The sequence below is a fragment of the Thalassophryne amazonica genome, chromosome 23, assembly GCF_902500255.1.
Source record: "Thalassophryne amazonica chromosome 23, fThaAma1.1, whole genome shotgun sequence".
In the NCBI taxonomy this organism is placed as follows: domain Eukaryota; kingdom Metazoa; phylum Chordata; class Actinopteri; order Batrachoidiformes; family Batrachoididae; genus Thalassophryne; species Thalassophryne amazonica.
The window spans coordinates 31282925-31307097 of NC_047125.1; the positions used below are offsets into that span (position 1 = coordinate 31282925).

General features: G+C 40.4%; 2 protein-coding genes across 2 annotated transcripts in view; both read left to right on the forward strand.

Annotated features, from left to right (window-relative positions):
* The first annotated feature begins 259 nt into the window (after positions 1-259).
* Positions 260-14360, forward strand: khnyn (KH and NYN domain containing). Its single transcript, XM_034164068.1, has 9 exons — positions 260-600; positions 5159-5414; positions 5824-5958; positions 7663-9461; positions 11008-11132; positions 11480-11582; positions 12523-12630; positions 12736-12837; positions 13885-14360. The coding sequence occupies exons 2-9, from the start codon at positions 5196-5198 to the stop codon at positions 14291-14293; spliced, it is 3000 nt and encodes a 999-aa protein (XP_034019959.1). The 5' UTR covers positions 260-600; positions 5159-5195; the 3' UTR covers positions 14294-14360.
* Positions 14361-22831: 8471 nt separating this feature from the next.
* Positions 22832-24173, forward strand: part of LOC117504586 (adenylate cyclase type 2-like) — a 48102-nt gene continuing 46760 nt past the window's right edge. The window contains exon 1 of the mRNA XM_034164066.1: positions 22832-23789. Within this exon, the coding sequence (XP_034019957.1) occupies positions 22884-23789 (906 nt within the window). The 5' untranslated portion in view covers positions 22832-22883. The remainder of the gene's footprint in view (positions 23790-24173) is intronic.

Below are 24173 nucleotides of genomic sequence, written 5' to 3' on the forward strand. Positions count from 1 at the left end.
TGAGACAACATGGCGGATCATACACTTCCGGTGACCAATCCAGTGGTTGCTACTAGCCCCGATCTCCCCTAATAACAGATCTGCCCGTCAGACAGCCGGTGGGCGGGGGGAAGTGGGTGACGTCAATGGAATTCCCCTTTGCTCCACTTCTTCACTTTTATTTTTATATATATTTTTGAAATACATCGCGTTTCTTCGTGTCAAAGTGAAACCTTGGTCAAACTATTCTTTTAATCCAAGTGTTTAAAAAAAATCCTTACAGCGAAAAGTGAATGAAATGACGGTGTTATGACACATACATAAGATTTTGAAATAGAACAACAATCCGAAGCGCAGTTCCGAACCTTTGTTCGATACGAACCCGCCCTGCTTCATGAAGTGTTCGTTTAGTTTCGGTTTTGTCTTGGCGGACGTGATGCCGACTGCAGTGTTCCGATTCGGTCCCGTCGATAAAAAACTAATCCCTTTCACCACATGCCAGCGTGTGGTGAAGTTTGGACTCTTTTCTTTTCACACTGCGGAAGACTGAAGCGAGCTGCGCTTTGGGTCGTCAACAAGCTGCTGGAAACGAAACTGTCGGTGTGATTTGAACCAATTCATGTAAGAAAACGACACAGAAAGATCAAATTTTCCTCACTTTTACCGAGTTAAAGTCTTCTGTTGTCACCTGATATACGAGTCGTGTTCTCTTTTTCGGGATTCTGGCTTTGTTAAAACCCGAGTATTAAACCCATTCGCTAAATGATATTTAACACGACAAAATACTGAAACTGGCAATAAAGTGTCTTAAAAGTAATATGTGTGGAGAAATTACAGACTCTACGTCAGCCAAAACCACACAGTCTGCGGCCAAAACGGTAACACAAATATGTCAGAAATGTTCCAGTATCAAAATAAAGAATAGAACCAGTTGATTCAGTGCTGGGATTTTGCAGCACATCACAAATATTGAGAGTTTGCAGCACATTTGAAATGTTGAGAGTTTGTAGCGCGTCACAAATGTTGAGAGTTTGCAGCACATCATACATAATGAGTTTGCAGCAGATCACGAATGTTAAGAGTTTGCAGCACATCTCAAATGTTGAGAGTTTGCAGCAGATCACAAATACTGAGTTTGCAGATCATAAATGTTGACAGATTGCAGCACATCTCAGATGTTGAGAGTTTGCCGCAGATCACAAATACTGAGTTTGCAGCACACTGCAAATGTTGAGACTTTGCTGCAGATCACAAATGTTGAGAGTTTGCAGCACATCATACATAATGAGTTTGCAGCAGATCACAAATGTTAAGAGTTTGCAGCACATCTCAAATGTTGAGAGTTTGCAGCAGATCACAAATACTGAGAGTTTGCAGCAGATCACAAATACTGAGTTTGCAGATCATAAATGTTGACAGATTGCAGCACATCCCAGATGTTGACAGTTTGCAGCAGATCATAAATGTTGACAGATTGCAGCACATCCCAGATGTTGACAGTTTGCAGCGCATCACAAATATCGAGAGTTTGCAGCACACTGCAAATGTTGAGACTTTGCTGCAGATCACAAATGTTGAGAGTTTGTAGCACATCATACATAATGAGTTTGCAGCAGATCACAAATGTTAAGAGTTTGCAGCACATCTCAAATGTTGAGAGTTTGCAGCAGATCACAAATACTGAGAGTTTGCAGCAGATCACAAATACTGAGTTTGCAGATCATAAATGTTGACAGATTGCAGCACGAGTTTGCAGCAGATCATAAATGTTGACAGATTGCAGCACATCCCAGATGTTGACAGTTTGCAGCAGATCATAAATGTTGACAGATTGCAGCACATCCCAGATGTTGACAGTTTGCAGCGCATCACAAATATCGAGAGTTTGCAGCACACTGCAAATGTTGAGACTTTGCTGCAGATCACAAATGTTGAGAGTTTGTAGCACATCATACATAATGAGTTTGCAGCAGATCACAAATACTGAGAGTTTGCAGCAGATCACAAATACTGAGTTTGCAACAGATCATAAATGTTGACAGATTGCAGCACATCCCAAATGTTGACAGTTTGCAGCACATCTCAGATGTTGAGAGTTTGCAGCAGATCACAAATACTGAGAGTTTGCAGCAGATCATAAATGTTGACAGATTGCAGCACATCTCAGATGTTGAGAGTTTGCAGCAGATCACAAATACTGAGAGTTTGCAGCAGATCACAAATACTGAGAGTTTTCAGCAGATCTCAGATGTTGAGAGTTTGCGGCAGATCACAAATACTGAGAGTTTGCAGCAGATCATAAATGCTGAGAGTTTGCAGCACACTGCAAATGTTGAGACTTTGCTGCATATCACAAATGTTGAGAGTTTGCAGCACATCATACATAATGAGTTTGCAGCAGATCACAAATGTTAAGAGTTTGCAGCACATCTCAAATGTTAAGAGTTTGCAGCAGATCACAAATACTGAGAGTTTGCAGCAGATCACAAATACTGAGTTTGCAGATCATAAATGTTGACAGATTGCAGCACATCCCAGATGTTGACAGTTTGCAGCAGATCATAAATGTTGACAGATTGCAGCACATCTCAGATGTTGAGAGTTTGCAGCAGATCACAAATACTGAGAGTTTGCAGCAGATCATAAATGTTGACAGATTGCAGCACATCTCAGATGTTGAGAGTTTGCAGCAGATCATAAATGTTGACAGATTGCAGCACATCTCAGATGTTGACAGTTTGCAGCAGATCATAAATGTTGACAGATTGCAGCACATCTCAGATGTTGACAGTTTGCAGCAGATCATAAATGTTGACAGATTGCAGCACATCTCAGATGTTGAGAGTTTGCAGCAGATCACAAATACTGAGAGTTTGCAGCAGATCATAAATGTTGACAGATTGCAGCACATCTCAGATGTTGAGAGTTTGCAGCAGATCACAAATACTGAGAGTTTGCAGCACACTGCAAATGTTGAGACCTTGCTGCAGATCACAAATGTTGAGAGTTTGCAGCACATCATACATAATGAGTTTGCAGCAGATCACAAATGTTAAGTTTGCAGCACATCTCAAATGTTGAGAGTTTGCAGCAGATCACAAATACTGAGTTTGCAGATCATAAATGTTGACAGATTGCAGCACATCTCAGATGTTGAGAGTTTGCAGCAGATCATAAATGTTGACAGATTGCAGCACATCCCAGATGTTGACAGTTTGCAGCAGATCATAAATGTTGACAGATTGCAGCACATCCCAGATGTTGACAGTTTGCAGCAGATCATAAATGTTGACAGATTGCAGCACATCTCAGATGTTGAGAGTTTGCAGCAGATCATAAATGTTGACAGATTGCAGCACATCTCAGATGTTGAGAGTTTGCAGCAGACCATAAATGTTGACAGATTGCAGCACATCTCAGATGTTGAGAGTTTGCAGCAGACCATAAATGTTGACAGATTGCAGTACATCCCAGATGTTGAGAGTTTGCAGCAGATCATAAATGTTGACAGATTGCAGCACATCCCAGATGTTGACAGTTTGCAGCAGATCATAAATGTTGACAGATTGCAGCACATCTCAGATGTTGAGAGTTTGCAGCAGATCACAAATACTGAGAGTTTGCAGCAGATCATAAATGTTGACAGATTGCAGCACATCTCAGATGTTGAGAGTTTGCAGCAGATCACAAATACTGAGAGTTTGCAGCAGATCATAAATACTGAGAGTTTGCAGCAGATCATAAATGTTGACAGTTTGCAGCACATCTCAAATGTTGAGTTTGCAGCAGATCATAAATGTTGACAGATTGCAGCACATCTCAGATGTTGAGAGTTTGCAGCAGATCACAAATACTGAGTTTGGAGCAGATCATAAATGTTGACAGATTGCAGCACATCTCAGATGTTGAGAGTTTGCAGCAGATCACAAATACTGAGAGTTTGCAGCAGATCATAAATGTTGACAGATTGCAGCACATCTCAGATGTTGAGAGTTTGCAGCAGATCACAAATACTGAGAGTTTGCAGCAGATCATAAATGTTGACAGATTGCAGCACATCTCAGATGTTGAGAGTTTGCAGCAGATCACAAATACTGAGTTTGCAGCAGATCATAAATGTTGACAGTTTGCAGCACATCTCAAACGTTGAGAGTTTGCAGCAGATCACAAATACTGAGAGTTTGCAGCAGATCATAAATGTTGACAGATTGCAGCACATCTCAAATGTTGAGTTTGCAGCAGATCATAAATGTTGACAGTTTGCAGCCCATCTCAGATGTTGAGAGTTTGCAGCAGATCACAAATGTTGAGCATTTGCAGCATATCAAAAATGTTGAGAGTTTGCAGCACATTTGAAATGTTGAGAATTTGCAGCACATGGTAATGTTGACTTTGCAGAGCATCACAAATGGAAGTTTGCAACACATCATACAGTGGTGTCAAAACATTTGTGGAACTTTGAGCCTTTACAAATTATATATGTGACATCAAATTTAAAAAAAAATATTTATTGTTCTTTAGAGAGTAATTCTATGGTAACAGAATTACAATCAGGGAAATATTTTAATGGTAAGTTAAATTATGGCATGATGTTGCTGTCATTGTCATTCCATTACCTTAGAATTGCCCTAGGTTTGATGTGTTGTCTTGTTTTCTGCTCCTCTGTACATGTTTATCTATGTGTATACATGTATGATATGTATTTTAAGCTTATGTTTTGGGGAGTGTGTCATAATTCATGAGCTGACTAGTCATTGAAGGAAAAAGATGCTTTATTTACTGTATTTAGCTTTTGACATAACATGAACAGGATAGAGCAAGTAGCGCAAGTGTGCGTTTAGTTTATTCACTGAAGGCGAAAGGCTAATCGAGTGAATTATTGATATACTATGTACATGTTATTCTCTATATGAATGTAAAGCTTTCTATACTTTGTCATAAAAACAATAAATAAACACTTTATAAAATAACGTCACTGAACAGTGACACAGTTCATGAGTTGTTGCCTTGGTAACATTGGGTGTAATTCCAGCATTTGTGCCAGAAGGACACAGAATGTGTGACTCCACTGAGGCCAGTCAGTCCCTACATGCTGCACTGGGATTAACAACTTTTGCACTTTAATGTTTTTCATTATTGTACTCGTATTCTAACCGCTGTTGGAAATATTTTTTTACAGTATGTTCCACTTTGTGCCACCGATTTGAGAGGAAAGGATGGCCGGGGAGCGATGTGAAGGAGTTGGAAAAGCAGAGGTGGAGGATGAGTTTGCTTGTGCTCAGATGCTGCGAGGCTCTCTGACGTCCCTCCACAGCTCCGTGGAGCGAATATTCAGGGTGTCCTTTGAGATCGGAGTGGACGATTTGCCCTGCAACAACAATGGCCAGATATGGCTGAAACTCAGAGGCCTGAGAAACAATGTCAAAGCCGCCAAGGTGAGATATCATTCTGTTATTTGGGTTTTTCTTTTGTCAGCGGCAGTTCCAGACCTTTAGGTCTTGGGGGCCCAGTTCATTCCTGGCAAGAGGCTCTTATGAAGGATATTAGAACCATTCCTATTACAAATGGATCAGACCTCATGAAGTCGATACAGTCCATCATAAATGATACTTTGGATCAGCTGAGGACATCATGTTTTTCCTTTGATTGAGCCTGTGTAATTAATTGTTATAAAAATAGACATATATCATTTGTAGTCACATAAGATGATAGAAGAGGCTGTAACCACCACAGTGTGGACCATGTTTCTAAAATTGACATATTTAATGCTTGTTTTAAGGCCGTAACTACCTACACAACTCCCGGTAGAACGATGTCTTAGTAAGATAACCATTATGTCTTCAGTTGTTTGTGAAGGGACTTGTGAACCAGGAGGAGCAGCAAGAGGTTTCCTATCCAGAAGTCCTTCATTGTATCTTCTGTGGAGCCAAAGGTCTGTTCATGGATTGCCTGATGAGAAACACGTCTGCGCTTATTGTGGTAAGTGGTTGTTCTGGTTAAATCTCTGACATTTGCATTTCTGAAACACAAAACGTTCACAAGCTTTGGACCACAAAGCAGGAATAAAAATTGGAAATGGTAAATTTTTCACCTACAACAGTGTGAAGACCACTTTGAAGATGAAGCCCAATTGAAGGTGGGGTCACAGTTAGTAGAGTGGTTTGTGTGTTGATGTTTTGTTCATCTGTTCCATATGATAGACTTTAAAAAAAAGGCTAACCAACACACACACAAAATAACTTATTTTAGATTTAGGATCATCTTTCTTTATTTTGGACTGTGGCCATCCATCCATATGAATTTATGGTCCTTCAAAGGAAAGAATTTAGGCCCCTGTGCGTTACAGTGACGTCGTTTCTCAAAGGCTGAAGGTTGTTTTGGTGAAAATGGTCCAACTGTGTGTGAAAAATGGACACAAACCCAAAAGAATGTATTTGCTGACCAATGGAGGGGGGGAAAGTAACTGAATGAAAAAAATGGCAAACTTGTTGTTTTTTGTTTTTTTTTTTTGCTATCATGTATTTTATTTTTGAGGCGATAACTTGGGACAGAATTGAGTTAAAGTGCCCAAATGAAATTCAAAACATCAAAGAAAGTGTCCCTTGCAATTTATATCTGTATAAGCTGGGCACAGGTTGGGTGTGTGGAAGTTGGATTATAATTCAGTACCTAAAAAAAAAAAAACAAAAAACAAAAATTGTCATGAATTAGCAGGTTATAACTTCCAGGGGAGGATCCAGGGTGGTGTGTTTTTGGGTTGGCCACATTATCTTAGAATAGCATGAATGCAATAACATACTGCATGAAATAAGGGAAAAATTATGAGGCAATTTACTTGACAAAAAAGGGCTTTTTTTATCGCAATGTGGAAATGTGATTATAAATTCCGCTCCCCCCCCCCCCCCCCCCCCACAATAAGATCATATTTGACACCCGTTCTATTTGCAGTGATGTATATCTCCCACATGCATAGTTTTACTTCTTTGTTTCATTATGATGTAATACTATATTGACTAGCAACATTTTTTATTTTATTCTTCTAATTCTTAAAAAAAAAAAATCACTGTCAATAGTACTGTTGCGTCATTGCTCTGTAATGTGTCATATCTCTGACTAATAACCTCATGGTCTGATGGTTTTGATGGGAATTTTTTTATATACGTAGTATTGTTTTTTGTTTTTATTTTTATTTTCTATAAGACAGTACTTATTCTTGGAAAGTGAATTTTTTTATATACGTAGTATTGTTTTTTGTTTTTATTTTTATTTTCTATAAGAGTACTTATTCTTGGAAAGTGATTTTTTTTTATATACGTAGTATTGTTTTTTGTTTTTATTTTTATTTTCTATAAGACAGTACTTATTCTTGGAAAGTGATTTTTTTTATATACGTAGTATTGTTTTTTGTTTTTATTTTTATTTTCTATAAGACAGTACTTATTCTTGGAAAGTGAATTTTTTTAAATTTTCCATTTGAAATGGTTAATTGGTTAGCACTCCATTATTAATACACCCCACCCCCAAAATAATGCTAATATAATGTAGCTTTGAATGGGTTTTTATTTTATTCCCATTTTGCTGCATCTCCACTTGCCCATTGTCATCTTCCAGTGACTTCTTTGGCTTGGAACTTATATTTTGTCATTGAGAATTCTGCCATTTTGTTTCTACTCACCAAACCAGGTTGGATCCCCAGGATTCCTGCTCATTTCCGGACTGGCAGAGCCAGTGGTTCGAGCTTCCTCTCTCATCACGGACCTGGTGCAACAGTATGAAGGTCTCGAGGTTAAACAGTCTGACTCTGGGGACAGAGTGTCAGCTGAGTCTCTGGATTCACGCCGGGCCTTCAAATCTCTGGTGGAGAAATGGGAGGACAGGCACATTCTGGATCTTCTGGTGCTCCCGGCTCTAGTGAAAGAAATCTTGCTGGACTTGGTGAGGAAATCGGGGCTCAGCTCAAGCCCAAGCACAGTGGAGATGGACGGAAAGTTGGTGGTCAGATTACATGACCACCCAGAAGACGAATGGGACCGAGCCTCTGCCGTCACGTACAAGCGCCCTGAGGGTTCCAGTGAGACTCACAAAACGTTTGATGGGTTGAAGGGAACAAGTGCTGCAGCTAAAGAGCCGTACTTCAAGTCTTCCCCGACCTCTGAAGGTACTACAGTGATCACAGAGCATGCTGCGGAAAGAACTACGTCTTTTCCACAGGAGGTGGGAGAAGAGGAGCAGTTAGGTACTGAGGACAGAGAGGCACTGGAGCAGAGAGAAGGAGAGCCAAAGTCCTCAGTAGGAAACAAGGAGTTCTTGCTCTTGATGAAGTTCTTTACAGCCATGGGCTACACAGAGGAGGTCGTGAAACGAGTGCTCGCCCGAACTGGACCCAGAGAGGCTTCACAAATACTGGATTTGGTTCAACAGGAACAAGATCGCAGTGACCAGGAGCAGAAGGAACCACAAGATCACGTCCCCCAGAGTCAGAAGAACCGGCCCTGTGAGACAGAGCACCGAGAGGACGACGAAACAGGAGGAGGACTTACTTTGATGAGCAGTGAGGAAGAGCTCAGAGAGAAACCAAGAACTCTGGTGGGAGACACGGATGGAGTGACCAGGAGCATAAGACCACTCAAGGTAGAAGGTACAGGAGATGTAAAAGAGGGAGGACACGAGGAGGACTTTGTTCTGCGAGTGATGCAGAAAGCTGCAGCGAGCTGTGGCTACACGGAACAGAAAGTAGCTAAAGTCTACAGCATGTTGCCAGATTTGTCCACCCACCAGCTGCTCCTCGAACTGCAGAGAGAGGGCACCAAAGAGACAGTCGCCCCCAGGGAGGGACCGAGGGAGATGGACGATGTGGTGCTAGAAAGAGGGGGGCAAAAATATGGAACAGCAGACGAGGAGGCACAACGAGACAAACCGGCCCCAAACCGGACGTTCCTACCTGTAGAGAATCAGGAAGTGGATGATAAAAGAAGGCTAAAAGTAAAAACCATACCTGCTCCAGAGCCGGATTTATTTCACTGGAATAAAAGTCACACTTCCAAGTCCCAAACTCAGCTCCAAAACATTCCACCTGATGTCCGAGGGCCACCCATGTCTACCTATTCCTCCTCCATGGATCAACCGTTCCCCAATTTCCAAACCTCCAATCAAGTTGCCCAAACTATCTACTCCTCTAACCCACCTGCTCATTTCACCACCACCCCAAAGCAAATCCCCCCAAAACATGATGATGTCCAAAAGCCAAAGTCCAAACAGGCTCATCATGTGCTTCAAATGTCCATCTTGTCAAAGCCAAATGTGTCTCCCAGCAGAACAAAAGAAAAACGGGGATTCATATCCTCTTCTTCGGGGGTGGTGGTTACAGGGGAGCAGCGCTTCCTGGAAGGGCTAGAGATGCCCTTTGACCTTCAAATAACAGACAAGCCTGGTGACCCAAACCTGAGGACAGTCATCATTGATGGGAGTAACGTCGCCATGAGGTGGTACCATGTCATTGTTTGTTGAAGTTATAGAAATGCTCTTATGTATAATTGAGCATGTAATGGTCAGGTCATGTCTGGGAGCATGCACGAGTGCAACGCTTTGCTACATCCACCATACTGTGGAACCACATTGGATCCTGGAGGGCAACCCCCCAGATAGACACCCAGGTGGTTGCCGATGTGTATAACAATTACACATTAAGATGTGTAATCGTGAAAACAGTTTGTCATGATGATGAAACTCAGCAAAATTAAATGAATTGTTACACAGCTTGAAAATGTTTGAACATGCATCACTCACATGCTGAATATCTTTAAATTAAACCGCAAGTGTGTGAGTTTATTTAGTAAATTCACTGTAAATATATAATTGTAAATACATAAAAAAAACATGGATGACACAAGAAAGTGAATAGAATAGAATAATTCTTTATTGTCCACCGAGGTGGAAAATTGTCTTTAGTTCACCAGCACAAAAAAAAGACAACACTAAAATACAAACATCGTCATACATAAAAACATATAATAGACACAATAAAACAAAGAAAAGATATAGTGAAATACGTAGGAATAAAAAAAAGAAGTAAAATAAGATCTAGTAAGATAAATAAAACGTAAAATGAGATCTAGTAAAATAAATCAAACATTTACTTATTTTACTAGACAGTACACAGTGGAAATAAATGAAAACATTTATTTCCACTGTGGTCCATTTAAAAATCAAATGACAAAACAGAAGCAATAATAAAAGAAAATAATATTAATAAGAGATAATAATAATATAAATAATGATAATATCAACAGTGTGTATATGATAAGAACCTAGACAATTTATAAATACATTAAGACAGCAAATTCACATAAAATAATTACGTAAATCAAGCGGGTAGCGTGTTACTGACTCACTGTCGTCCTACATACGGAGAATATCTCTGCTTCCTCTCTGACTTTTCCACCATCTTCTCTGTTTAAGACACTCTTAGGCATCTTAAAAGTCCGCCTCCTTCTCTTACTAGTTTGGCACCTTTGGAGCTCTCTTAAGGTCTAAGGTGCTTTGCAGGCAACTTTCATCTATCTTACCAAGGGAAAGTTCTAAGAAATGCCTAAGAATTTATAGAATTCTGAGATTTTTCTTAAAATAACGTTACTAGAAGCTATTTTTAGCCTTAGGTTGCTTTGTGGATACGGGTCCTGATCAACAGTGATGATTAACTGATTTAAGTGCTTTGAAGACACTATCAGGATTTAAAACAGTTATTTAACTGGATTTAGTCTGGTTAAAGTACAGTTAACTAGTATTAAACTGGTCTGCAATGATGATTTAGTGATTAAAAGTGATTTAAGACATTTATACAGGATTTAAACCATGTAGTGGCTGTTTTTCAACTGTCTAAATTATTCTAAACCAACTGAAACGTAGTTAAAATGAAAAATAAAGCAAACAGGTTTTCATTGGTACTTCAAAACCTAATTGATCATTTTGAATTTCCCATGAGGAATATAACGATCCATTTTGAAACTCTGTTCGTGCTGTTGTCTGCAGTCATGGGCTGGGTCATTTCTTCTCCTGTCGAGGAATCGCTCTGGCCGTGCAGCATTTCTGGGACAGAGGTCACCGTCACATCAGCGTCCTCCTGCCGCAGTGGCGACAGAAAAGCGACCCCCAAGATCAAAGGTAGCAAACGCCATGTGTCTGCTGTTGTGCAAAAAGTCATGCACGTTACAGGCCATCACTCGCTTTGGAAAAGTTACAAATATCAAAATAGCAGATTTTTGTGCTTTTGTTTTCTATTTATTGCAGTAACATTTTGGCAATGATTTATTTTATATTATTTAATTTTTTTTTTACCATTTTTATATTTTGCAATGCGTGGCTCAGGCTCATGCTCCACAATCTCGTTATTTCATACTGTGACATCCGAGGTTATTGACTTGACTTATTTCATTAATGCACTGATCGATTGTCACGCTAACATGTCCGCTTCCTGCAGACTAACAATGTGATGTTTGTTGCTTCTCAGAGCAGCATTACCTGAATGAGCTGCAGACGTTGGGCCTGCTGTCCTACACGCCCTCCAGGGAGGTGCAGGGAAAGAGGATCAGCTGCTATGACGACAGGTAGATGCCTCGTCTCAGTCAGTGCACTGTTATGACAGCAGGGGGCAGTGGTGGCCTACACTTTTTTCCTTTTCTAACGAGTTCGAGGACAGGACAGGCTATTTTGACTCCGCACTCTCGCACACTTCGTGTGACAATCCCACATGCTTTGTTTAGCTGGATGCCGTGCTTTGTGCGCTGGACGCTGCGTGTATAAAATTATTATTTTGTAGCGGATTAATCATTTTCTCTCAGAAAACACCTGTTGAAAACACCTCTAATCACTTCCAGAATCACAGAGGACCGTTTCAGCTCTCTCTCTCTCTCTCTCTCTCTCTCTCTCTCTCTCTCTCTCTCTCTCTCTCTGGTGGAGAACGTATTTGTAACAGTCTAAAAGGTAATTATTTGTAATGTTTATATTGTAATGGCTTGGTAAAACAGTTGCATGTTCATTCCTTCTTATGAGCACCTTTAAAAGTATGTTTATGATAGATTTAACATCTCGTTATAATCGATCAGATGAACTGCGCTGTGATGCGGTGCGCTGACGCAATGACTCACACAGTGGTTTTTAATTGTTTGTGCAGTGTTCATATACGTGACTCATTATTCGAATAATCACTGAAATTTCTGACAAATCCATACGTGGCTCATGTGGGACGAGAGCTTTAGTCTACATTGAAATTGAATTATAGGTAATTGGCTAAAAAAAATAAGAAAAAAATAAGGTGGAGCATAGACAGCAGCGTGCTGCTGCTCGATGAGCGTTGCAGGAAACATGATACAAACATGATAGATTGCTTGATGTGCAAACAAAGCAGATGCATGGAGACAAAAGAAATGTTTTTGTTACTGTTCTTGTCTCCATTATTGATCAATGCAAAGCAATTAAAAGATCATTAATTTTTTTTGCTTGAAAGCTTCTTTTCTGGGTGCTTTAATCTTTTTGTGCCTGTATCAGATTTATGCTACAGCTTGCACAGAAGACGAACGGAGTGATTGTGACTAATGACAACCTGAGAGACCTCTTGGATGAGTCCCACGTATGGAGGGATATCATCAAAAAGAGGTACGGAATGACAATACTCCAGTTATTTCCAGAATTTGCAAACCCAACTCATTAAAGGGCAATTTCACTCATTTTGGATTGTCTACATGATGTGTGGCCCCACAGACTTCTTCAGTACACTTTTGTCGGTGATCACTTTATGGTGCCGGACGACCCTCTGGGGAGAGGAGGGCCTCACCTGGACATCTTTCTGTGCTCACAGGACAAGTATTACAGCCTTATTATTTGTAAATCAGCTCTCTCTCGGTGGTCTCCAGTGTCATCTTCTAGGCTGTAGTGTGCTGGGACAGCTGGCTGAAGGCAGCTGACATGAACAGACTCAACAAGCTCATCAGGAGAGCTGGCTCTGTCCTGGGGGTTGAGCTGGAGTCTGTGATGGAGGTGTCAGAGGGGAGGATGCTGAGGAAACTGCTCAGCATCCTGTACAACACCTCCCACCCCCTGCTGCATGCCACACTGACGTCCTGTCAGAGCACCTTCAGCCATAGACTGAGACCACCGAGGTGCACCACAGAACACCACAGGAGGTCTTTCCTAACTTTGGTAATCAGACAGTATAATTCCTCCCCCTTCTGTGGGATGAACACATAATGAACAGAGTTATTCAGTTATTTAGAGTTATGTGCAGTATTGTTGAACATCTTGTGCAAATGTCTTCTAGTCATTTCGCATTAATTTGTTGTACTTATTGTAAAAAAAATAAAAAATAAAATAAATGTTCACTGTTTCGCTACTCTGGCTAAATAATTTCTTTGGGATAACTAAATTTGATCTTATCTTATCTTACACCTGGTTGAGTTCAGCATTGAATTTTTTGTCCTTTAGACCAAAGTCTGTGGGACTAATGCCATCAGGATTTGACATTCTGTGAAACTGTTCTTACAATTTTTATGAAATTTGGTACAAACAATACTTGGGGGACTGTCTGGTCATACTAAGTTGGACTTTCTGATTGAATACCTGCGGACCCCCCTTGGCCCCCAAGGAAAGCAAAACTAAATAAATAAATAAAAGCAATTTTTCACACTGATTTATTGCTGAAAATCTGTTGAATAACCTTTTCTCAAATTTTGCATCAAGATTTTTTGGGGGGCTTCCAACACTGAAGACAAATGTCTTGCAGTGTAGTGTCATATTTCACATTTCTCATCCATTACTGTAATTTCCCCCCAAAATTAACAAACAGCAGATTTTTTTTTCCCCATTTCTTATGACCCAATTTTTACCTGCATTTTTTTGTTGTTTTTCTTTCAGGCCTCTTGAGCCAGGAAACCACTCCTTTGCAGGTCTAGCTGCCCCATTAGCTTCCTCCAAACCTCCACGCTCCCAAACAGAGGTTCTGAACTTCCGGGATCGAACACTAGGGGGAGCTCTGCATCCAGCAGCTGGGAGCAGCAGCAAATGGAGAGGGAGGGGGCAGGATGCAGGGTTCAGAGAGATGGGTGTCCAGCAGAGGCAGCAGGGAGCTGCAGGTCCTGGGCTGGTTTTCAGCACAGACAGGAGCTCAGAAGAAACAGCCCGGCTCAGTGAGCAACTCGGTCAGGTTTTCCCAGATCAGGACAGTATGGTGACTTTGGTGCTGCAGAGCAACCCAAAAGTGACAGACATCAACGTGCTGTCCGATCTGATCCTGGAGCAGCAGTTGTACTACAACTCTTCCTAAGGGCAGCCACGCGGTTTCCCACAACAGCAGTAAATTACTGTGTCTTAAGCTACATAAGCAAAGATAAAAACACACAGAAGTAGTGTATGACTGGTGATGGCACAAGGTTTATAGAATTTTCTATTTAAAATAATATTTAGTATTTGAATGTGACTGGGTCTTAATCAGCTCTTTTTCATTGCTGTTTTCTCATCAATACCCACACGTTGATGATGCATAGATCAACTCTGTAACCCACGTGGACCCAGCTGTAGGTCAGGCAGGTGTGGGTGAGCTTGGTCAGAACATATTACGAGTGTGGGTGAGGCGGGTCAAAAAGCGACAAGGTGATAAATTACTGGTGTGTTACAGGCTCTCTAAATGACATACAACAGGTAAATATGTGATTACTCCCATCTTCTCTTCCCTTCTCCCTTCCACACATGCACGCACCAGAGGGCGCGCTCTGTGCTGCTTGATATTGTCTGCATGAAGCAGTGTAACCTACATCTCGCTAGTTCCCTGTTTTGGCTGAGAAAAGAACTGCAGCGTTCAAGCAAGATATTCTGCCTTAATGTTGAGGATTCCCTCACAACATAGACCCAGCCACCCCCCCCCACCCCTGCCACTCCACAGCTCGGGTTCAGGTCATTAACCAGGACATGTTTTGGTGGGTGAGGTGATGCCGATTGGCTCTCGATGTGTTGGGTGGGTGCTGGTGTTAAAAATAACCCTGATATACACATCACTACCACACAAACTTACTGCTTATACTCAGCCATTTGTAGTTCAGTGTCACCACCAGGGGGTGGTGCTGTAACTACGCGATAAGCTTTGGTCTGCACTCAGCTGCTTTTCTGTATGTAACAAGTAGGTCTTTTTTAGTCAGTGTTACTCTGTTTTTCCTCAAACAATAGATAAATCTGTCAAAATGATGCTGTCAGTTATGAACATGCTTATACCTGTGATTTTTTTTTTTTTTTTTTTTTTTGAAAATACAGAAGCTGTTCGTTGGTGGAAAATGGAACCTGTGTTATACTACCACTAAAGTTGACAGTTTTAGGAGAGAATATGAAAATATTGTTTTATAATATGTTATTGATTTTAATTTATCCTGCTGTACTGCAATTTTTTAACAAGCTGTGTGTAAAAGATTTTTTTTTTTTTTTTTTTTTAGGCAAACTGTGAAAGCCATGTTTGGAGTTATTATTATTATTGTTAAAATTATTACTATTTTTCCTCCCTCATTAATTCCTTGTCATATTATACAAACTCATTTTGTAACTTTTTGTAAAGGGTTGAACGTTACTGCCATTAATAGCTTTGCAATAACATTTCCCTCAAAGAGGAGTCTGAGCTTTATGATGAGGAAAAAGAGGAAGAGCATCAAGATCAAGCCAAAGGATTGTTGATACTTTAATAATCTGAAGAACTTTTCTGCTGGGTAAATTTTATTAAAGCTTGTTTTTTTTTTTAAACACAGTTTCTGTGGTAAAGTGTCTTAACTGCACTGACTAATTAGTTTCTGCCATTTAAAAATAAAGTAAATAAAAAGCTTAGGAGTGTCTTTATGCTAGAGAATTTTTATTTTTACTTATTTTTATGATATTTATTCCTGCTGAAGAGCTGCTTTCTGGTGTCACAGACCGAACGGTCCCCCCTAAAAATTGGCTCCCCCTGCCTTCACTTTGCATGCGTCATTAGCTGCGGTTCACGGATTAACACCTCGTTTCTGCTTCAAACTAAACTCTAGACATCATCTATCTCAGTGACAGATATCTGATGCTTTTGTACAACAATAATTTCCACATAAATTCAGCATTATTTCATAGTAATTGATGGAGGAAGCGATCAGAGCGCCGTAGCTACACGAGCTGCTAGCTGATCACAGCGTGTTGGTGATTTCAAAATGTCACAGAGTATCACCTAGTTTCCGCTTAAAACTGACTTTAGAATGATTTAAGAGGTCTTACCTTGTCATCTAATGGCTAATAATCACATTAATCTATTTGATCACTTTGGGTGAAGAGACAATGTCTTAGACGAGATGCTGTGGTCCGAAATGACGCATGTGCAGATGCAAAAGGCAGACCGATCTTTAGGGGCGGACCATTCACTCTGCGACACCTGCAATGGAGGTCTTCACATTTTGTGTGTGTGTGTGTGTGCGCATTGTTATTTGTCATCTTCAGTTTCTTTTTTGCATTGTAACCTATTGTTTTGTTTGTACAGGGTGTATAAATGACATCCAAACAATGCATATGTGTGTGTTTGCACAGGATGAGGCGGAGGCTTCATGGCATGTAGTCTTGTTTTGTTTTTGATCTCCACACAGTCTGCTTGGCTTTCCTAATATAGATTTAAATGGAATGAAAACCAGTCTGCTGGCTTTGAACAATAGTAGAGAGGAAAAAAAAAAAAACCAGCATCTATTTTAGGAACATACTGAGTAAGACGCACAGAATTCTCACAAAGTGTTTCAAAAGAAATGATGAGTGAATTATAGTGTGTCTGATTGATCTCAAGGTTAAAATTAAAAAGACAGTGCTGTGATTATACAGCTGTGAAACAGCACCTCCCCAAATTCCACTTTTCAGACCCATGGATTTGTTTTTGTTGCTTCAATACAGAGAAAAAAGTTCAGAGTTTGATTGAAAACTTTCTGAAGGCCTGCACCTGTCAAATGGGACAGAGTGGCTTTCATTAAATGTGGCTTCGCACTTACACATCATTGTTTGCAGTAATGAGCAACTCAATGAACGTGTGATTTTGACCGCCATTGTCACAGCACTATTCAACTCATGACAGCAATTTAGTCTGTGCTCGATTGGGCAGCTGTTGGGGGATGAATTGAGAATGAGAAATAATTCAATGAATAGATTTCAAGCCTTCAGTGAGCCTTCTTTGTCACCCCATCCTGGTCAAATAGACTTCATTGAAAAACAAAACAAAAAAAATTATATATATATTTGTTATTGTTGAGTTGTGTGCCAAATAAATTCATTCATTCATTCATTCAAAGGCACTCTGAAAATTGCGAAAATTTAAATAGTGCAAAGATGAAACATGGGAGGACAAACACATTTTCAAATATTTAAGAAGTGACTCAATTCTGTTGCTGTTCCTTTAAATGGAAAGGAGGTGCTGCTTGCCACACCCCTTTTCATCACTGAAGGGGGATGGGGGGGTGGGGTTTCTTGTGTTGTCTCACATGCAAGAGGATTTACCTTCGAAATGAGCAATTTTGGGGGCCAAACTTAATCAGTGTTTTGTTTTGTTTTGTTTTGTTTCAGCAGCAGAGACATACAGTAATTGTGGAACTTGAACATGAAATCCCAACCATATTTAACTGTAAATAGCATTTTAAAATTTATTTTTAAAATATATATATATATTTAAACGTTTTCAATCAAAACCCAAATAACCATTGTGAAACTGTAACATTATCACAAGATTTTCTAAAAATAATAATTATCTGTGCTTTTCCTGTGGACACACCACAGACACGCGCTCGCGCATGTGCTGGGTCACATGAACGTTCGTTAGTGCGCGCTCCCGCCCCGCCTGCTGTGCCGCGCTTCCTCGCGCACGGATCAGAAGCAGATATTAAAACGCAACTTTCTCAAAATGAAAAGTAAACAAATAAATAAATAACGAAGTTTCAGAGAGGTTTGTCTTTTCGTATTTTTGAAGACTTAAAGGATTGCCTGTTTTGTTTTGTTTTTTTTGTTTTGTTTGTTTTTTTGTTTTTTACTGACAGAGTTTAATCGGCGTGACTGAGGAAAAGTAAGCGACGGTAAGAAAATCTTTACGTTTTATTTAACTTAAACTTTAATATGTACCAAAAATATGTCAGTCTAAACATTAAAATACATAATAATTGATATAAAATTTGCCAACATATTGACAATTAAAAAAATAATAATAATAAGTTGGTAAATAAGCACACAAAAGCCTAAACTTTATTTTTAAAATCACCATTGAGTTTGTTGTTTTGTGTTTGTTTTTGTTTTTTTGTTCATGGGAATTTTACTTTATTAAACGAAAATATCACCTGCTGTACGTCCCAACAACAGAAATTTGCCTATTGTTGGATAGTATAACTGTATAATTTAACTATCATCCATCATCTCTGTGTGTGTATGTATATGCAAAACGTTTTTTTCTTTTTTTCTTTTTTTTTTTTAATTACTTCCTCAGATGTTTTGGGATTCACTACAACCCCAATTTCAATGAAGCTGGGACATTGTGTGAAATGTAAATAAAAACAGAATACAGTGATTTGCAAAATCCTTTTCAATGTTGGTTCTCGCCTTGCCGCTTATGTGTAGAAAGTTCTCCAGATTCTCTGAATCTTCTGATTATATTATGGACTGTAGATGATGGAATCCCTAAATTCCTGGCAATTGAACATTGAGAAACATTGTTCTTAAACTGTTGGACTATTTTCACGCAGTTGTTCATAAAGTGGTGATCCTCGCCCATCTTTGCTTGTGAACAGCTGAGACTTTTGGGGATGCTCTTTTTATACCAATCATGACACTCACAATAGTGGTAAACATACCACTGTCCCAGCTTTTTTGAAATGTGTTGCAGGCATCCATTCAAATTGAGCAAATATTTGCACAAAAAACAATGAAGTTTATCAGTTGAACATTAAATATCTTGTTTTTGTGGTGTATTCAGTTGAATATAGGTTGAAGAGTATTTGCAAATCATGTATTCTGTTTTTATTACATTTCACACAATGTCCCAACTTCATTGGAATTGGGGGTTTTATTATATTTTCACAAGGAACTTATTTGTTAATTAGATTTTTTTTTTTATTATGATTAATAATAACAACAATAATGGTTTGTATCAGTGCTAAAACGTACAGTAGTGTTCATAATAATAGTAGTGCTATGTGACTAAAAAGATTAATCCAGGTTTTGAGTATATTTCTTATTGTTACATGGGAAACAAGGTACCAGTAGATTCAGTAGATTCTCACAAATCCAACAAGTCCAAGCATTCATGATATGCACACTCTTAAGGCTATGAAATTGGGCTATTATTTAAAAAAAAGTAGAAAAGGGGGTGTTCACAATAATAGTAGTGTGGCATTCAGTCAGTGAGTTCTTCATTTTTGTGGAACAAACAGGTGTGAATCAGGTGTCCCCTATTTAAGGATGAAGCCAGCACCTGTTGAACATGCTTTTCTCTTTGACAGCCTGAGGAAAAATGGGGACGTTCAAGACATTGTTCAGAAGAACAGCGTAGTTCGATAAAAGTTGAAAAAACCAGAGACGCGTGGAAGAAAACGGAAAACAACCATCAAAATGGACAGAAGAATAACCAGAATGGCAAAGGCTCACCCATTGATCAGCTCCAGGATGATCAAAGACAGTCTGGAGTTACCTGTAAGTGCTGTGACAGTTAGAAGACGCTGGGTGAAGCTAATTTATTTGCAAGAATTCCCACAAAGTCCCTCTGTTAAATAAAAGAACGTGCAGAAGAGGTTACAATTTGACAAAGAACACATCAACTGGCCTAAAGAGAAAATGGAGGAATATTTTGTGGACTGATGAGAGTAAAATTGTTCTTTTTGGGTCCAAGGGCGCAGACAGTTTGTGAGACGACCCCCAAACTCTGAATTCAAGCCACAGTTCACAGTGAAGACAGTGAAGCATGATGGTGCAAGCATCATGATATGGCATGTTTCTCCTACTATGGTGTTGGGCCTATATATCGCATACCAGTATCATGGATCAGTTTGGATGTCAAAATACTTGAAGAGGTCATGTTGCCTTATGCTGAAGAGGACATGCCCTTGAAATGGGTGTTTCAACAAGACAATGACCCAAGCACACTAGTAAACCAGCAAAATCTTGGTTCCAAACCAACAAAATTAATGCCTCGCAGATGTGGAGAAATCATGAAAAACTGTGGATATACAACTAAATACTAGTTTAGTGATTCACAGGATTGCTAAAAAGCAGTTTGAACGTAATAGTTTTGAGTTTGTAGCGTCAACAGCAGATGCTACTATTATTGTGAACACCCCCTTTTCTACTTTTTTTTTTTTTACTAATAGCCCAATTTCATAGCCTTAAGAGTGTGCATATCATGAATGTTTGGTCTTGTTGGATTTGTGAGAATCTACTGAATCTACTGGTACCTTGTTTCCCATGTAACAATAAGAAATATACTCAAAGCCTGGATTAATCTTTTAGTCACATAGCACTACTATTATTCTGAACACTACTGTAGCATGGTGAATGTGTTGCTGCTGTTGTCATGCATGGATTTCTTATCATACTGAACACAGGGGCCCTATCTTGAGGATAAGTGACACACTGCCTAAAATACAGACTCCACTGCCATTCAGGGCATGTCCAAATCCTTGCTGCTGTCTTGCAGGTGCTTAAACCAACAGACACAAAGGGGTTGGGTTTTATCTGGTTCATTGTTCATCAGTATATTGTAGTCCAACCAATCAGAAAGGCACCTGTCATTTTCCTTTTAAACCAGAGTACGGGCTGCAGGCGTATGGAGAAAGCAGATGCAAGTGAAAAAAATTGTGGTGCATTAAAGGATTTCCACAGATTTAATTGATCTAAAGTGCATCCAACACACTGCAGCCACATGATGATAGTATCTTTCTTCTTCTTCTTTCTGCTGCTCCCCTTCGGGGCCACCACAGCAGATCAATCTTTCCATCACACCCTGTCATCTGTATCTTCCTCTGTCTCATAAACCACCCTGCATGTCCTCCCTCAGCACATCATAAACCTCCTCTTTGGCCTCCCTCTTCTCCTCCTGCCTGGTGGCTCCATCCTCAGCATCCTTCTCCTATATACCCTGGTCCCTCCTCTGCACATGTCCAACCATCTCAATCTCGCCTCTCTGTCTCCAAACCGTCCCACCTGAGCTGTCCTTCTGATATGTTCATTCCTAATCCTGTCCATCCTTGTCACTCCCAAAGAGAATCACAACATCTTCAGCTCTGCCACCTCCAGCTCTGCCTCCTGTCTTTTTGTTAGTGCCACTGTCTCTAAGCCGTCCAACGTAGCTCGTCTCCCTATTGTCTTGTGAACTTTCCCCTTCACACTTGCTGATATTCTTCGGTCACAAAATCACTCCTGCCACCTTCTCCACCCTGCCTGCACTGTCTTCTTCACCTCCTCTTACCCACAATCTCCATTACTTTGGACAGTTGACCCCAAGTACTTAAACTCATCTACTTTCACCACTTCTACTCCTTGTAACTACACCTATTCCACTGGGCCCTCTCTCATTCAAACACATGTACTCAGTCTTGCTTCTGCTGACTTTCATTCCCCTGTGCTCCAGAGCATAACTCCACCTCTCCAGACTAGACTCAACCTGCTCTCTACTCTCACTACAGATCACAATGTCATCTGCAACATCATAGTCCATGGAGACTCCTGTCTGATCTCATCTGTCAACCTGTCCATCACCACTGCAAACAAGAAAGGACTCAGAGCTGATCCTTGGTGTAACCTCACCTCCATCTTGAATGAGTCTGTCATTCCTATTGCACATCTCACCGCTGTCACACTAACCTTGTACATGTCCTGCACTACCCTCACATACTTCTCTGTGGCTCCAGACTTCCTCATAAAATACCAAAACTTTTCTCTTGGCACCCTGTCATAAGCACACACTGTAGCTCCTTCTGCACTTCTCTATAATTCTCCATCAGTATTCTCAGAGCAATCATTGCATCTGTAGTGCCTTTCTCGACGTGAAACTATATTGCTGCTCACAGATCTTCACCTGTTTTCTAAGCCTAGCTTCTACTACTCTTTCCCATAACTTCATGCTGTGGCTGATCAATGCCTCTGTAGTTACTGCAGCTCTGCACATCACTCTTGTTCTTAAAAATCTGAACCAGCACACTTCGTCTCCACTCCTCAGGCATCCTCTCACTTTCCAAGATGTGGTGTACAGGAGCAAAACTGTGCCACTGTCCAAATACCTATGGACCTGACTGTAATAGTCATATTTGTAGCAGAAGGAGTAAGGCAGTTGTGTTTTGTTGCACAGTGCCATGATGCAGTTGTGTGTTTGATGGAATCGCGTGACACCTGTGAATTTTCCTAAAATGAAAGACAAAGATCCTAATTAAATTCTGGGAGAAAGTAATGACTAGAAAAAATGTTTTTGGTGTGTTTGGGTGCGTCACTGACGTGTCTTAGGCGGGATTAGTGTGCAGCCAGTCAAGCAAGTTTTCTCATATGAAGAGCCCAAAAGAAAGTCTGTCATTAAAATGGCATCATAACAATACACAACGTGACGCGCTTGTTCCTGTCGCAGGCACAGCCGCCACCGCTGACCTGAAAATGTAAATCTTCCACATTCTGTCAGTGTTTATTCTTGAGTCTAATCTATTTGTAAATGTTCTAACTGACAATTTCTTCTCAGTGACGTCATGGATCAACATGGAGGCCACAAACCTCTGCAGGGCCTTAAGTGATCAGCGTCGTGTGGAGAACACTTGATCATCGGCGTCCATCAAGCCAGACTCTAAAACATCTTTAACATGTAGAAACTTTGACGTCCCGCACAGATCGCAATCCCGGACGAGTCTCAAGCTTTTCAGAAAATGGTGAAGACTGGAGACAAAGCTTCGCAGGTCTCCCAAAGGCCACACATTGTGGTCACCTCCAGTGAAAAAGACAGCAAAATCACTGGAGACAGTCCCGTTGAACTTGACAACTTCAGTCAACTTAAAGACAACACAAAACATTCCAGAGATTCACCACAAAGTTTACAAGAAAATGACAGTGAATCGCAAAGGAATAATCATGTCAATGACATCACGAGTAGGCCTCCCAGGAACCAGTCAGGACTCGGTACATCCCAGGCATCTGTGGAGGTGGGCGTGGCAAAAACAGAGCTGGCACCAGAACCTGTAAAGCCTAGTACTTCTTCTTTAAGAGCACCGTTGGGTGTGGATGATGGTGCCAAGGTGAACTCTGACAGACCTAATTCAAACAGGACTACGTCGTGTCAAACAAACACTTGCATAGACTCGGATTACAGCAGCACACTGTCCAACCCTGGTTCCAGCACTGACCTCTGTCAGGATGAGTGTTATAAACTTGTTAAAGAGTCCACTGGAAGTAAGAATCCAAACGCGCCTGTCAGCTCTTCTAAAACCAATTTAGAGTCGTCTCAATCCAACAGCAGCACAGATAAGCAGAGAACCGATTCCAAAACAGACTCGACTGTTAAACTAAAAACTAAAAACTGGAACAGTGAGCGTTCGTCTAGCATCGCCCAGTCGGACAACAGTACCGACATGAGGTGGGACAAGTATGATGGAGAGGAGGACAGTCAGAGCATGCGGTCCAGGCATGTTGTGACTGAGGGCGTGTGTTGCTGCTATCATGCGGTCCACCGAGCCTTCCTGCAGTGTGTGGAGGAGACCCCCGCCATGCTGTCCGGACTGTTGCTGTCTTTGGCCTTCTGCGTGGCCATCATCGTCCTCATCCCCTCCACAGGAAGGGTGAGACACAAACACCTCTTCAGCAAACTAAACAAGGACACCGGGTGTCTGAAAAGAGATATTTCAGGAAAAATAATCCAGAGGCACAGAAATCGGAGAGTTTCAAAAGCTCAGTTTTCATGTGTACTGTCGCTTTAAATGAAAACGAGCTGCTGCTTAAAAGATCTGTTCTTCGTTTGGATGCATTTTATTTAGCAGCTTAGTAAATGTGTCTCACAGAACAAGTAGCAGATTCCATGTAAACCTCTGTGACATATGTCACAGAAAACATGAATTAGCCATTTGCTAATGGCAGGACTGTCTAACTTTGAGAATATTTAATGCAAGACTCTAGTCATACTTTTTAACTATAAAAAAGTAGATACAAACATTTTTGCGCAATAC

Excerpts from the sequence above, each read along its gene's own strand:
- khnyn (XM_034164068.1), top strand. The coding sequence starts at position 5,196 with ATGGCCGGGGAGCGATGTGAAGGAGTTGGAAAAGCAGAGGTGGAGGAT. Across the intron at positions 9,462-11,007 it reads GGGAGTAACGTCGCCATGAG|TCATGGGCTGGGTCATTTCT; the intron begins GTGGTACCATGT and ends TGTTGTCTGCAG. Across the intron at positions 12,631-12,735 it reads AGGGATATCATCAAAAAGAG|ACTTCTTCAGTACACTTTTG; the intron begins GTACGGAATGAC and ends GTGGCCCCACAG.